We start from the raw sequence: 16,465 nt of genomic DNA on the forward strand, positions 1-16,465 counted from the left end.
ACAATATATTGGTCCCCAATATTTTTGTCACAATATTTTGTCCCAATAACATTCTGCTGTTGATATTGTGGTGGCCATGTTTTCGAATATGCATACACTATGATCTTTAATTGATTCTATACATTATCAAGTTCATATTTTTTACCATAAATATATCCAAAACAGCTTGAAAACATGACATCGTTATATTAAAGACCGGCTTTCACATTGCCCATACCCCATTGAACCACATCATGTATCTTTACTAACTTCTGTTTTTTACTCATAGAAGGGGCATATGCCTGGCCTCTGAGTGCACTTGGGCCCTTCACCGTATTGGCTCCAGCGAACAAAGGTTTCAAGGCAACTGCGGTAAGTTATGATTGGAGCTGTTCAGAGGGCACACATATTTAACTACTTCATTCTTTTTATCATAGCCCTTGATCCTCTAAAATGTCTGGCAAATACAAATTGTTGGATGTCACTGTGCTGGGCTCGGAAGTTCATATATAATAAAAGGCAATACAAAGTCTTCAAGGGAATCAGGACTAAGAGCCTTAGAGTTTGGGGGACAGGTTACTCTGTCACAAATATGATGGATATCCCACCCATTGTAATACAGGTGCCACTGGATATAATGCACTTTTGATACAGTTGACGGGATGTCCATCATGATTGTGACGGAGTAACCTGTCAGGCGAACTCTAAGTCAGGTTCTAAGACTGTATATGTCTAACAAGTAGAAACCAAAGGATTATCACTCGGACTCCAGATATATAATTTACTGGAATAACTAACTCATGTAACCAATTACAGTATGCAAGGCACACCTCATTTTTACACATACCTATTACGGGTAAAATTTTAAGACTTCCCCAAACCATTTCTTTATAATAATGAATGGCAAACATAAATCTATATATGCATTTATTTGGTAAGCCTTCTTATTGAATGTTTATCAAAATGCTGAGTTTGACTTTTCAGTTTGTTGAAGGAACCTAAATTCATTTGCAGAGTATTTAGGTTCCTTCAACAAACAGAAAAGTCAAACTAAGCATTTTGTTTTTCTTTAAGTGATGAAAAAAAGGTTTCACAATGACAGTGCTGCTCTTCCAACATTAATCAGCAGAACCAACAAATGTATTATTAAAGGTCTAGCCTTGATGCACACACCTACAAATTAATCCTCCACAGTGTGTGAAAATAAAAATGTTTTTGTTATTTCTTTACAATGCTCTTAGCATTTACAATTTTATTTACTAATAACACATATTGTTGTATATGATATGCTTCTTAAATATCAGCACAATATCCCCAGCAAAAACACATTTCTCACTTCAATGACAGATACATCTGCAGTCTGAGGCAAACATTGAATACTAAATGGATCACACTCATATTTTCTAAATGGTTCTAAGGAGTACTAAAATCAATAAAAGTAATGTAATACATAAAAGCAAAATGTAATATGGGCCTTTAGGTTTGTAATTGTATCCGGAACTCATTTTATGCATTTACCTGCAATGCATTTATATGTATAATATATATATATGTGTGTATGAGCAAGGCGTAACTGCCGAAACACGTAGCGCGGAAGCAAAATAAACTTCCTGATATACTTGTCGTTGTTTCCTGAGAGTGCATTTACTTCGCTTTGCGATACAGATTTTTGGGAATTTGACAACCGGGTGCTCTCCCGGTATATGCACCACCCTCCACCGGTCCGTGGTCCTAACACGAGCAACTGGATGTGGATAAATATATATATAAATATATATTTAAATGACAAAGAGAATACTTGAACTTACTATAAGTTGAACTGATATCGCTGCGAGACTTCGTGTCCCATCATACTGTTCAAAAGAAGTTGCACTATGCAAATGCCCACTAGGGGCTTAATAATTGATGTGAAAATGCCGGAAACAAAAGCAACCGGATACAGTGCAGCGAGTGTTTCAAGGATTCTGTTTGAGCCCATGAAGAAGGGGCTGCGGCCCTGAAACGCGTTGGCATGAGCACAATAATGAGGTGCAAAGAGGCGGGCTGCTAAAGAAAACCGCAAGGTTGGGAGAAGTCGAGTGCGCTCCTATGCGCAAAGGCACATTGGTTTCAACAATTCAACATGGCGGTCCAGCCGTGGGGAGCTGCACCATCGCTGCTGGAAAAGAAAAGAAAATAGACCAGCCGCGAGGCTGCCGGGCTGAACCTCTCCGTTGTGGATCAGTACTTCACCCAAGCAGATTAAGTCTGCTTCTTTGCACCACAGCATACGAAGGTAATAATAAATAATTTAAATGACAAAGAGAATACTTGAAGTTACTATAAGTTGAACTGATACCGCTGCGAGACTTCGTGTCCCATCATACTGTTCAAAAGAAGTTGCACTATGCAAATGCCCACTAGGGGCTTAATAATTGATGTGAAAATGCCGGAAACAAAAGCAACCGGATACAGTGCAGCGAGTGTTTCAAGGATTCTGTTTGAGCCCATGAAGAAGGGGCTGCGGCCCTGAAACGCGTTGGCATGAGCCCAATAATGAGGTGCAAAGAGGCGGGCTGATAAAGAAAACCGCAAGGTTGGGAGAAGTCGAGTGCGCTCCGATGCGCAAGGGCACATTGGTTTCAACATATATATATATATATATATATATATATGATCTCACTCTTTCTTCACTAGGAAGGGGTAGCGGCACCACGAGATATATATATATATATTCACTGAAAAAAACAAAGGTTTCAGGCACGTTATAGTTAGGAATTAGCACTTAAAAAACCTTAGAAATTCACTGAAAAAACCATAGGTTTCAAGGGCGTTATAGTTAGCTGGACTTTTCACTCGTACAAAACCATTGAAATTCCCCCGTTATAGTTAGTTCAGCTAACTATAACTTGCGCGCCCGCAATGCACTGCTGATGACATCACATATTACATCACTCATGACATGGTCAGTGACATCACTCATGACATCACTCATGACATCGCTGATGACATCATCTAGTGAATGTGTGTTTTTCTGAAAATTACATATGTTTTATATATGTATATCTCAAGGTCGATGGAAGAATAAATGGGTATATAAGTGTCTAAATGGATGATTTGTTTTTGAAAAATTGATTGTTTAACTGACTGATTAAGTGTATCTTAGTGAATACATGGCTTAGTGAGTAATGTTTAAATATGTAAATATCTGTATCAGTCTCTCACTTTGTGTATAAGTGGCTGCATGGGTTGGTGAGTAGCTACATGAGTGTCTATATAGGTTATTAGTTGGTTTTTTGAGTATCAGTATGAGTGTCTGAGTGTCTGTATGGTTCGGTGGGAGTATTACGTAGTGCATAGGTGCATGAATGAGTGACTCACTGTTTGTATGTGTTGAAGACAGCATGTGTGCAGGACTGTATGGGTGGATGAGTGTGTGCATGGGTGTGTTAGTGAGTGAATGACTGTCTCAATAGTGGCTTTATGAGTAACTACATATGTTTTAAACTAGTATATGTGACTATTGGTGTACATAAGTGAGTATATGTGAGAGTGAGAGATGGAAAGAGTTCCTGTATGAATAAGTATGTGTTTCTATAAGTGATTGTGTAAAAGACTTAGTATGTGTAAGTTTCTGTAGACGTAAGTGTAGTGGTGTGTGTAGAACTGTATATGCAAGTAAATGGATGTTTGATTCTTTATTAGCATGAGCGACTATGTGTGTGAGTAACTCTATGGATGAGTGGCGTTGTGTAACAGGATGTATAGGTGTATGAGTACATATGATGAGTGAGTACATGTATGAGTGACTGTATGGGACGGTTGGTGAATGAGTGGATGTGTATTTGGATCTTAGAATTATTGAGTTGTTGTAACTGGTATTGGTATGTCCATTGTTTTGAAAATTTTAGTTTCTATTTTTGAATGTGTGTATCAAAGGTTATATTAGGGGGAGAGGAGGTCTGCCACTCTATCACAAGGATGATGACATCAGTGATGTCATTTGAGATGTCATCAGTGATGTCATGAGTGATGTCACTGACCATGTCATGAGTGATGTAATATGGGACGTCATCAGCAGTGCATTGCGGGCGCGCGAGTTATAGTTAGCTGAACTAACTATAACGGGGGAGTTTCAATGGTTTTGTACGAGTGAAAAGTCCAGCTAACTATAACGCCCCTGAAACTTATGGTTTTTTCAGTGAATTTCTAAGGTTTTTTAAGTGCTAATTCCTAACTATAACGTGCCTGAAACCTATGTTTTTTTCAGTGAATTTCAAAGGTTTTTTAAATGCTAATTTCTAACTATGCCTACAGAGATAGGACATGTGAAGAAAGAAGAAAAAACGCACAGAAAGAAAAAAAAGAAATGCAGAAAGAAGCAACAGAAGTCCTCAAAGATGAAGAAAAGTGCAGGAAGAAGGATAACGTGCTAAAAGAACAAACAGAAGAGCAGAAATAAGCCTTGTTGCAAAATCATCCTGTACCCTCAACTTTTTCAGACGGATACTGGTGGTAACTGAGTCTGACTAACCAGTCCTAGAGCCAGTGCTATGTTAAAAGACACTCCGAATACAGTGAAAACATCTACATACACTAGGGAACACTATGCGTTGGGGTCCCCCTGTGATTATCATGACCTCCTCTGTAAGCCCCTAGTACATAATAGAACAGGGGATTAAAACTACTTCTTAAAACGCACCACAGGGCGTGTTTGCACACGTCACCTCAGGCCCCGTCCCCTCCCTTCCCCACTGTGTAAACACGCCCTGTGGCCGTTAGAAGTTGGGAGATTAAGTCCCCTTGAATCCTGAGGGTCCCTAGGGTCCAACTAGACCACTAGGTACCTCCAGTAAGCGCCACAGAGCTGCGTTGCAGAGAGATGTAAAAAGGGGCACGGCCTAGACCACCTCTCTGCAACGCAGCGCAGCGGCGCTTACTGGAAGCACCTGGTGGGCTGGTTGGCCCCCAGGGTCCCTCAGGATTGAAGGGGAATTATTTCCCCAACTTAAAACGCACCACAGGGCTTGTTTGCACATGTTAACTCAGGCCCCGTCCGCTCCCTTCACCACTGTGTAAACACGCCCTGTGGCCGTTTTTAGTTGGGAGATTAGGTTCATTTGAATCCTGAGGGTCCCTAGGGTCCAACTAGCCCACTAGGTACCTCCAGTAAGCGCCACAGAGCTGCATTGCAGAGAGGTGTAAAAAGTGGCACGGCCTGGACCACCTCACTGCAACGCAGCTTAGTGGCGCTTACTGGAAGCACCTGGTGGACTAGTTAGCCCCCACGGGCCCTCAGGATTAAAGGGGAATTATTTCCCCAACTTAAAACGTGCCGTAGGGCGTGTTTGCACACGTCACCTCAGTCCCCGTCCCCTCCCTTCCCCACTGTGTAGATACGCCCTGTGGCCATTTTTTAAGTTGGGAGATTAAGTCCCCTTGAATCCTGAGGGTCCCTAGGGGCAAAATCGCCCACTAGGTACGTCCAGTAAGTGCCATTGCAGAGAGGTGTAAAAAGGGGCACGGCCTGCACCACCTCTCTGCAACGCGGAGCAGTGGCGCTTACTGGAAGCACCTGGTGGGCTAGTTGGCCCCAAGGGTCCCTCAGGATTGAAAGGGAATTATTTCCCCAACTTAAAACGTGCCACAGGGCGTGTTTGCACATGTCACCTCAGGCCCCGTCCCCTCCCTTCACCACTGTGTAAACGCGCCCTGTGGCCGTTTTAAGTTGAGAGATTAAGTCCCCTTGAATGCTTAGGGTCAAACTAGCCCACTAGGTACCTCCAGTAAGCGCCACAGAGCTGCGTTGCATAGAGGTATAAAAAGGGGCGTGGCCTCAGAACACCTGTCTGAAACGCAGCTCCCTGGAGCATACTGGAGATACCTGTTGGGCTAGTTGGCCCTCAGGGACCCTCAGTATTGAAGGGGAATTAATTCCCCAACTTACAACTGGCCAGGGGGAGCGTTTGCAGAGTGCTGCAAGGAGGGGGCGTGACATCCGGCGCGATGCCGGTCTTTTATTTATTTTATTCTTTTAAGAAGGAGGGCTGTGTGGCCCCCCTTCTTTTTCTAATTTATTGGCCCTGGGGACCCCATCCCCCAGGGCCTGCACCCTAATTTTTTTTGTTGAAAAAAATAAATTTGGCCCTCCCAAGGCCTTAATCGGCCCCGGGGACCCCAACCCCCGGGTCATGGCCTTTTTTTAAAAATTCTTTAGGAGGGGGGCTGCGTTGCCCCCCTCCTCAGGCCACTTATGGCCCCGGGGACCCCATCCCCCGGGGCCGGCCTTTGTTTTTTTATTATTTTAAAAATATATATATTTACAGAAACACCTAGGTGTTGGACAGGCCACACAGAGGGCTTGCTCCCTCCCCGCACGACAGGGCCCGAGCTCCGGCCCACCAGGCATACCCCCGCGACAAGCACCTGTACCCCGTCTCCCGACGGATCTTCTGCCCTCGGACCACTACTCATCACGGGGTCCAGCCCCACCGGCTTCCCCGGCCGGGTCAAGCCTCCATCTTGGGCCCTGCACCACGCGGCCGCGTGGCCTCACCCCGACCCCAACCCCGGGCCTGGCCGGCCCCGACATCCCGGCACCACCATCCACCCAGGAGGTGAGCGGACCACTTGGCAGGTCAATGGGAGAACGAGGTGTCAAAGGCTCTCCCCCGCCAGGTGCCGATCGCCCCCAGCTCCCCCAGGCACTGGCTCCACCCCCTGCTGGGTGTCTGGACACCTTCATCCCGGACCCTCCGACCTCCAAGTGCGAGGGTCCGGACATCAAAGGGCACCAGCCCTATAACTGGGGCAGCTCCGGAGCAGGAAGGCAGTTGTATCCTGGAGTCGAGAGACACCGAGTGAACTCAGCCTTGACGGTCTACTGGCGCTGCCGTAGCCCGCCCTTGTGACCCATCGTTCTGCCTGCTGGCGCTGCCGCGGCCTTCTGCAATCTCCATCCTCACCGGGACCTGCTGGCGCTGCCGCGGACCGTACATCGACCATCTTCCTGGGACCTGCTGGCGCTGCCGCGGCCCGTTGTACCGACCATCTTCACCGGGACCTGCTGGCGCTGCCGCGGACCGTACATCGACCATCTTCCTGGGACCTGCTGGCGCTGCCGCGGCCCGTTGTAACCACCATCTTCACCGGGACCTGCTGGCGCTGCCGCGGACCGTACATCGACCGTCTTCCTGGGACCTGCTGGCGCTGCCGCGGCCCGTTGTAACGACCATCATCACCGGGACCTGCTGGCGCTGCCGCGGCCCGTACCACCTAACCACCAAGCTCGAGGATTGTGAGCTCATAATCTCATCCGAACTACCTGACTGGTAAACAGACTGTCCCGCTACCCCCTTTCCTACCTTGCGAGACTCGAATCGAGGGGACCCCTGAGTCCAGACCTCCTTGTACCATTCAACCGTACCTTAAGAAGTGCTTATAAAGAACACTGAACCTTATCCGTGTGTGGTATCTGTCTGTGGGGGGGAAGTTACTTGTCTGTACGATCGCTGGAGACGGTTCTCCCCGGAGACCTCTCCTCCTGACCCCGGCCGACCCTCCCGGTCCGTCTACCTTTTCTAACATTGGTGGCCAGCGGCGCGATCCGAATCAACGCGTAATCGTACAGAGAGTAGCTCACCCCACGACAAAAACACGATGTCGACCAAAGATAGCAGCCCCACCGAGAAATTCCAAATGGAGAAATTAGAAGAATACAACCACCGCGAACTAAGACAATTTTGCATAGAACTTGGCATTGCTACCACCGGCCTAAGCACCAAGGATGATCTAAAGCGCGCCCTTGAGTCATGGACAGAAACTGGGGTCGCAGGACCCTCCGACCAAAGCAGCGTCACACCAGACCAAAACAGCATCACACCAGAGGGGAACGCCACGGCTCCCGAGGAGCGGGGAACGGGCCTCTCACAGGAGGAGATCCGAGAAAGAGATAGAATCAGATTACACGAGTTGGAGATGGCACGACTCAAGATGGATGGGGAACTCAAGTTAGCTGAACAGAAACTCAACCTCGAGCACATGCGGCTCCGAGATGAACGAGAAGAGAAGCAGAGACAGAGAGAGCTGGAGGAGAAAAAAATAACGCTCGAGCACGAGCGCCGACTAGCGGAGATAGAACTGCGAAAACAGAATAAGGAACTGGGGGTGCCTGAGCGACCACACACCCCGGGGCCAATTGAGAAAAAAGTCCATATCCCCAAGGATGTTGTCCGCGAGTATGTCCGAGAAGACGACATACAGCAATGGTTTAAAGCCTATGAGATCGCCATGACCTCCCACCGGATCGACCGGAGTGATTGGGGAGCCGGACTTTGGGGGAGGTTTATCAACGAGGGTCGCGATGCCCTACTGCAGCTCCCAGATCACCAAATGTCGTCCTACGACCACATGAAGGCTGCCCTCCTCACCCGCTACGGCCTCACACCCGAGATGTACCGCCAGAGGTTCAGAGATTGCACCCGGATCCCAGGTACAACTTGGGTAGAATACGTGAACTATTTCAGCCGTGCCTTCGAGGGTTGGATCAAGGGGAGTCAGGTCACCACCTACGAACAACTCTTCAACCTTATGGTATGGGAGCACCTGTCAAACAACTGTTTCGTCGAGCTCAGGCAGCACCTCCTCGACAGTAAGCTGACTGACCCCCGGCAGCTCGCCGCCGAAGCTGACCGATGGGAAAGCACCCGAGTGGGCCGGAAAGGGCCACACGACCAGAACAGAAGCAGCCAAGGCCAGCACCGTCCTCGGGGAGGAGGAGGGGGCCAGGGTCGAGGGAGAGACGCCTTGCCAGCAACACCCGTGGCCAGCACCCCGCCTCCGGCCGGCCGGGGCAACCCCCCGTTGCGGCCCGGGTTCCGAGCCAACGTCACGTGCCACCGGTGCCAGCGACTAGGCCACTACGCCAATGACCCGAGCTGCCCGCTAAACCAAACACCCAAGCCCCGCCAGGTAGCGGCCGCCGCCCTGGGGGAAGAGCGATTATCGGAGGAACCCGAAGAGTATGAGCCGGCCCAGCAAGGGTGGGAACCGGCCGCCATGGTCCTGGCGTGCCTAGGGGGAAGAGACATGGTCCCGCGGGCTCCCCTACCCGCCAACACCAGGAAATACGGTCAGTGGGTGACCATTAATGGACAGAGGGCCGAGGCCCTGCGTGACACCGGCGCCAGTGTGACGGCCGTCCGCTGTCACCTGGTGAAGCCCGAGCAGATCCTGCCGAACATTCTCTGCCCCGTCCGCTCGGCAGATAACTCTGAGAGTATGTGTAAAATGGCCTGCGTCCCATTCGAATGGGGAGGGGTCTCCGGCCTGCTGAAAGTGACGGTCCGGGACGATGCCCCCGTGGACTGCCTCCTGGGGAATGATCTCGAGAGTTCCCCGTGGGCCACCGTCGAGAGAAGAGAGCACCTGGGGATGCTGGGCCTCCCGGACTGGGCCTGCATAACCACCCGGTCCATGGCCGCCCGTGCCGCCCCCCGATCAGAAGAACCCGAATGGCCAGCACCTCCGCCCCCGGTCGCCCCAGTAGAGGGCAACGGCGAGGCCGGCCTCCCGGACCCGACGACCGAAGAGGACGCGCAACCCCAGGACCTTCCGGATCTGGCTCAGTGGCGTCAAGAAGGGGGGCCCACCCAAGAACAGTTCCGCCAGGAACAAAAGACCTGTCCCTCCCTCGAGGGACTCCGCCAACAAGCCAGCGCCCAAAACGCAGGGGACGCCACCGGAACTCACTGGGTCTACTGGGATAACGACCTGCTCTACAGCGAGCAAAGAATCGCCGAGCTGGGGGCCGGTCGAGTTCTGGTGGTACCTCTCCGCTTCAGAGACTTTCTGCTCAACTTAGCCCACGATGTCCCCCTGGCTGGACACCTGGGCCAGGACAAAACGTACAGTCGCCTAGTGACCCACTTTTTCTGGCCAAAAATGAGGAATGACGTCCTGAACCACTGCCGATCTTGCCCCACATGCCAAGCCAGCGGGAAGAGTGGTCGGAAGCTGAAAGCCCCTCTGCAACCCTTCCCTGTGGTCACCACCCCATTCGAGAGGGTGGGGATAGACATTGTGGGGCCTCTGGACCCCCGCACGGCACAAGGACACAGGTTCATCTTAGTGCTAGTGGACCATGCCACCCGCTACCCCGAGGCGGTGCCCCTACGGACCGTGACAGCTCCGGTGGTTGGCCGGGCCCTAATGGGGATCTTCTCCCGGGTAGGCTTCCCCCGAGAAGTCGTCAGCGACCGAGGCACAAATTTCATATCCAAATACATGAAGTCCCTCTGGCAACAATGCGGGGTCACCTACAGATTCACGACCCCCTATCACCCCCAAGGGAACGGACTAGTGGAGCGTTTTAACCGCACTCTCAAGGGGATGATTGGGGGATTGGAAGAGCCCCTCCGTCGCCAGTGGGATGTACTACTCCCGTGCCTCCTCTTCGCCTACCGGGAGGTTCCCCAGAAGTCCCTCGGTTTTAGCCCTTTCGAACTCCTGTACGGGCACCCTGTGCGAGGGCCCCTCAGCCTAGTCAAGGAAGGTTGGGAGATGGCCCCCCTAACAACCCCTCCAGACGTCTTCAAATACATCCTGGCCCTACGAAACCAGACCCGGCGCTTCAGGGAGATGGCCAAGGCGAACCTCGAGGCCAGCCAGGAGGACATGAAGAGGTGGTATGATCACAATGCCTCCTCCGTTGAATTCGAGCCTGGTCAGCAGGTATGGGTGATGTCCCCCACCGAACCATGTGCCTTGCAAGATAAGTGGACGGGGCCCTTCGAAGTGGTCGAGCGCAAAAGCCCCGTCACTTACCTCATCGACATGGGGACCTCCCGGAACCCCCTTCGGGTCCTCCACACCAACCGACTCAAACCACACTTTGTGCGCTCAGAACTCAGCCTCCTGATGGCTACGGACAGTGGGGCAGAGGAAGACTCCGAACCCCTCCCGGATCTTCTGAAGACTCAGGAGAATGACGGCTCCATGGACGGGGTCCGGCTCTCTGACGCCCTCACTTCGGAGCAACGCCAGGACTGCCGGAACCTCCTGCTGCAGTTCGCTGCCCTGTTCTCCCTCACCCCCGGGGTCACCCCTTGGTGTTTGCACGACGTAGACACCGGGGACAGTCCCCCTGTCCGACACCGGGCCTACCGCGTACCAGATCGGGTACGGGCCTGCATACAAGAGGAAGTGGCCAAGATGCTCACGATCGGGGTCATCGAGCCCTCGGACAGTCCCTGGGCCAGTCCGGTTGTATTGGTTCCCAAAGCCGCTGCCCCCGGCACCGCACCTGAACTGAGATTCTGCGTCGACTACCGGGGCTTGAACGCTGTCACCCGGACCGACGCTCATCCCATCCCCCGAGCAGACGAGCTGATCGACCGGCTGGGGGCCGCCCGCTACCTTAGTATCTTCGACCTAACAGCGGGCTACTGGCAGATCGGCCTCACACCCAGGGCTCAGGAACGGTCAGCCTTCTCTACCCCCGATGGCCACTATCAATTCAAGGTCATGCCCTTTGGCATGAAGAATGCCCCCGCCACGTTTCAACGCCTTGTGAACCAGGTCTTGGCGGGGCTCGAAGAGTTCAGCGCTGCCTACCTGGACGATATCGCTGTATACAGCCGCCACTGGTCCGACCACCTCCGTCACCTCCAAGAGGTCCTACAAGCCCTCCAGCGGGCCGGCCTCACCATTAAGGCCGGCAAGTGCCAAATTGGCCAAGGGTCTGTGACCTACCTTGGGCACCAAGTGGGGAGCGGGCTGGTGGCCCCCCTACAACTTAAGATTGCGGCCATCCAGTCCTGGCAGCCCCCCGTCACCCAGACCGAGGTCCAAGCCTTCTTGGGGCTCACCGGCTACTACCGGCGGTTCGTGAAGGACTACGGCAGCATCGTGGGGCCCCTCACGGGTCTCACGTCCAAGAACCAACCGAAGCGGATTAGCTGGACTCCTGATTGTCAAGCGGCCTTCGAGAAGCTGAAGGCCGCCCTGTGCACCGCCCCTGTGCTCCAGGCCCCCGATTACAGTCGGGAATTTGTGGTGCAGACCGACGCCTCCGACCACGGCATCGGGGCCGTCCTCTCTCAGTTGAACCCCGAAGGTCATGACCAGCCGGTGGCCTTCATCAGTCGACGTCTCCTGGCCCGAGAACAGCGTTGGAGCACCATCGAGAGGGAGGCATTTGCAGTAGTGTGGGCCCTCAAAAAGCTCCGACCCTATCTCTTCGGTACCCACTTCCGGGTACAAACCGACCATCGACCCCTGCAATGGCTGATGCAGATGCGGGGGGAGAACCCAAAACTCTTGCGCTGGTCCATTTCCCTGCATGGAATGGACTTCACCGTGGAGCACCGACCAGGCCAAGACCACGCCAACGCGGATGGCCTGTCCCGCTTTTTCCGCCTCGACGAAGAGAGTCCCCAAGGAGATGGGTGACTCTCCCCGCCTTCAGCTGGGGGGGACGCATGTTGGACAGGCCACACAGAGGGCTTGCTCCCTCCCCGCACGACAGGGCCCGAGCTCCGGCCCACCAGGCATACCCCCGCGACAAGCACCTGTACCCCGTCTCCCGACGGATCTTCTGCCCTCGGACCACTACTCATCACGGGGTCCAGCCCCACCGGCTTCCCCGGCCGGGTCAAGCCTCCATCTTGGGCCCTGCACCACGCGGCCGCGTGGCCTCACCCCGACCCCAACCCCGGGCCTGGCCGGCCCCGACATCCCGGCACCACCATCCACCCAGGAGGTGAGCGGACCACTTGGCAGGTCAATGGGAGAACGAGGTGTCAAAGGCTCTCCCCCGCCAGGTGCCGATCGCCCCCAGCTCCCCCAGGCACTGGCTCCACCCCCTGCTGGGTGTCTGGACACCTTCATCCCGGACCCTCCGACCTCCAAGTGCGAGGGTCCGGACATCAAAGGGCACCAGCCCTATAACTGGGGCAGCTCCGGAGCAGGAAGGCAGTTGTATCCTGGAGTCGAGAGACACCGAGTGAACTCAGCCTTGACGGTCTACTGGCGCTGCCGTAGCCCGCCCTTGTGACCCATCGTTCTGCCTGCTGGCGCTGCCGCGGCCTTCTGCAATCTCCATCCTCACCGGGACCTGCTGGCGCTGCCGCGGACCGTACATCGACCATCTTCCTGGGACCTGCTGGCGCTGCCGCGGCCCGTTGTACCGACCATCTTCACCGGGACCTGCTGGCGCTGCCGCGGACCGTACATCGACCATCTTCCTGGGACCTGCTGGCACTGCCGCGGCCCGTTGTAACCACCATCTTCACCGGGACCTGCTGGCGCTGCCGCGGACCGTACATCGACCGTCTTCCTGGGACCTGCTGGCGCTGCCGCGGCCCGTTGTAACGACCATCATCACCGGGACCTGCTGGCGCTGCCGCGGCCCGTACCACCTAACCACCAAGCTCGAGGATTGTGAGCTCATCATCTCATCCGAACTACCTGACTGGTAAACAGACTGTCCCGCTACCCCCTTTCCTACCTTGCGAGACTCGAATCGAGGGGACCCCTGAGTCCAGACCTCCTTGTACCATTCAACCGTACCTTAAGAAGTGCTTATAAAGAACACTGAACCTTATCCGTGTGTGGTATCTGTCTGTGGGGGGGAAGTTACTTGTCTGTACGATCGCTGGAGAAGGTTCTCCCCGGAGACCTCTCCTCCTGACCCCGGCCGACCCTCCCGGTCCGTCTACCTTTTCTAACACTAGGACATGCTGGACAAACCGTATGTACCTATCACCATGACGATTTGCGTGATATTCATTAAAAGGCGACTATGCATACAATGAATCCACATGGAATGTATTTACACTGCTAGTGAAGCTCTGACGTGTCTGACGCCCTACCCTGCCTAATCCCGTTGCCTCCGCCGGTGGGTACTCTCCAAGTGGACACCCTTGTCGTTTATTTATACAAAGATGGGTAGCTATTGACGGGCACATTTAATACACACGCACACCAAGCCATTCAAAGGGGATTCAACAAAAATTCGACCAAACTATGCAAGAAACCCCCCTCACGGTTAATAAAACACACATCCACCGCCGGATGTGTAATACTTTTTATTTTACTCTCTGGAAAGGAGACAAACTTCACTTGAGAGTCACAGCGTGCTCCTGGCTGAGCCAAATGCTGTGTTACACCCACCAGTGCCCACCGAGTGCCACACACCTCTGTGTTGTATTCCACCAGCTAGTGCGTATGCTATGACACTCTCTAGCCCATGTGCACTGTAACACCACCCCGTGAATATGTCATGCCACACTTGCCTTCGCACGGGTTATATTGCCCCATCTAATGTGCCTTCCTCGATTTGTATGTTATAACGCACAGCGCTATGCCATACATATTACAAGTTGGGATCCATATCTTTGTCACAGTGCATATGCAACGTTACACTCCCCAGCACATATTTTATATTACAACTTTAGAGACTAGTTAGGTTACACAACACTGCCCTGTGCATATTACACTCCAAGGCGCATAACGCATAGCACACGCTAGTGCCTGTGCTATCTCGCGCTCTCCAATTAATCTGTCATTGCGCACAATGTATTGCATATTATATTTCACGCCCGGTTCATCTTATATCACACTTTTTGGTGCATAGTTTATACCATATACTATATCTTGTTTTCATTTTCAATCGTGCCCTCAGGACTATGTTCTATATAACACTGCGTCCACCTACCCTTTTCACGAGCATTACATTTTGCGATGGGGGTGGAGGGTCAGGGGGTGTTTCTCCCAAGGGAGCCCAGAGTCAGAGTCACAAACGTCCTCTTCTTCCTGAATAAAAGTGAGATTATGCTGCATACTTGTTCATATTTTTAAGTAGTTCGCACAGACACACATTTTAAAAACAATAAAGTTCCTAATACCCACCTTCTCTGAACAGTTAGCTTGCTGCCCCATCCACCTCCTCCCTATCCTCTGTTGTCTGAATCCATGGACCAGCCTCCTCCCTCCTGCCATGCATGGTCTGATGTGCTGCCACTGCCCTCCATTTAGCATGATGTACCAGTCCACTCCTCCTGCCCTCCATTGCCCAATTCTATGGCCCATCATTGACCTCCTGCTTAGCCTCTGTGCTTAGCTTGCTGCCCCTATTCTCCTTCCCCCTGCCCTCCGATGTCTTTGTGCATGCCCCTGCTCCATCCTTTTTGCCCACCATGTTCCATGGACCTGCCACTCCTATCTACTCTGAGTGTTTTGTTGAGCTGCCACTCCCCTCCCACCTGCCTAGCATTGTCAGATGACTGCAACCTGTCCCTGCCACTTCCACCCTGCCTGTCCACATGCCATGCCCCTATCCCCTTCCTCCTGTCCTCCATGGTCCATTTTACTGCCACACCCTTCTGCCCTCCCTGGTCTGTTGTGCTGCAACAGCTCCTCCAGCCTGCCCCACGCGGTCTGTTGTGAGGCCCCTTCCCCTGAACTCTCTTGTCTGTGCCCAGGTCCTGACCCTCCCTTCTATCCTCCATGGTCCTTTGTGCATGCCCCTGCACCCTCCTTCTTGCTCATCATAGCCATTGTGCTGCCACTAACCCTCCTGCTTGCCATGAATGGCCTTCTGTGCTGCCATGGCCCCTCCCACCTTCCCTGTGTGGTCAGCTAGCTGCCCCTGACCCCCTCCCACCTTCCCTCCATGGTCTGTGTGTATGCCATCATAGTCTCATTGTTGCTCTCCATGGTGTGTCTTGTTTCTAGTGCCCATCCTGCCTGACCTCCATGGTCATATTGCTGCTCCTGCCCTGCCCCCTTGCCCCCAGCACTCTGTCACCATGTGCAGACCCCTATTCCCTCCCTCCTGGCTTGTCTGTTCCATTGTAATGCCCCTGATCTGTCCCTCCTGCTCTTTATGGTCTGTTATGCTGCAGCTTTCTCTCCTGTCTGTCCATTATGGTCAGCTAGCTACCATTGCCTCTTTCCCCTCTGTTCTCTGTTGTCCATGTGCATGGTCCTGTCCCCTCCCTATTGCTTTCTATGGATTGTTGTGCTGCACTCCCGTCCCGCATGCCCTGTGTGGGGTATTGTGCTGCTGCAAACCCTGATGCCTGCACTGTAGGGTCAGTTTGGTGCACCTCTCCATGTCCCTGCTGCCCTCTGTTATCCGAGTCCATGTCCCTACCCCAATTCCTCCTGCCTACCATGATCCAATTTACCATACTTGCGAACATTTTGAACTTGGTAAGAGGGAGATTTTGAAAAATAACTGGGGTATTGATTTTCCCCTTTGAGTTAGATTGAAAAAGAGAAGATTGTAGACAGGAGACAGATCAAATAAAGCCCATTTGAGCTTAAAAACATTGGACGTTTCCTGGCTGAAACGGGTCTGTTGGCATTTATGGTTGTACTACCACTGCCTCTTCCTTCTGCCCACAATGGTCTATTATATTGCCACAGCCTCTCTTGCCAGTCCTGTATTGTTGGTTTGTTGCCCCTGCCCCCCTTTCCACTGCCCTCCATAGTCTGTTGTGCT

At 52.5% G+C, this 16,465-nt stretch overlaps 1 protein-coding gene across 1 annotated transcript in view; it reads left to right on the plus strand.

Moving 5' to 3' along the window:
- Positions 1 to 16,465, plus strand: part of LOC146855449 (stabilin-2-like) — a 1,111,419-nt gene that overhangs the window by 227,203 nt on the left and 867,751 nt on the right. Inside the window, exon 11 of the mRNA XM_085653245.1 lies at positions 269 to 351. Within this exon, the coding sequence (XP_085509371.1) occupies positions 269 to 351 (83 nt within the window). The remainder of the gene's footprint in view (positions 1 to 268; positions 352 to 16,465) is intronic.

Source organism: Triturus cristatus, chromosome 4_1, assembly GCF_964204655.1.
Source record: "Triturus cristatus chromosome 4_1, aTriCri1.1, whole genome shotgun sequence".
In the NCBI taxonomy this organism is placed as follows: domain Eukaryota; kingdom Metazoa; phylum Chordata; class Amphibia; order Caudata; family Salamandridae; genus Triturus; species Triturus cristatus.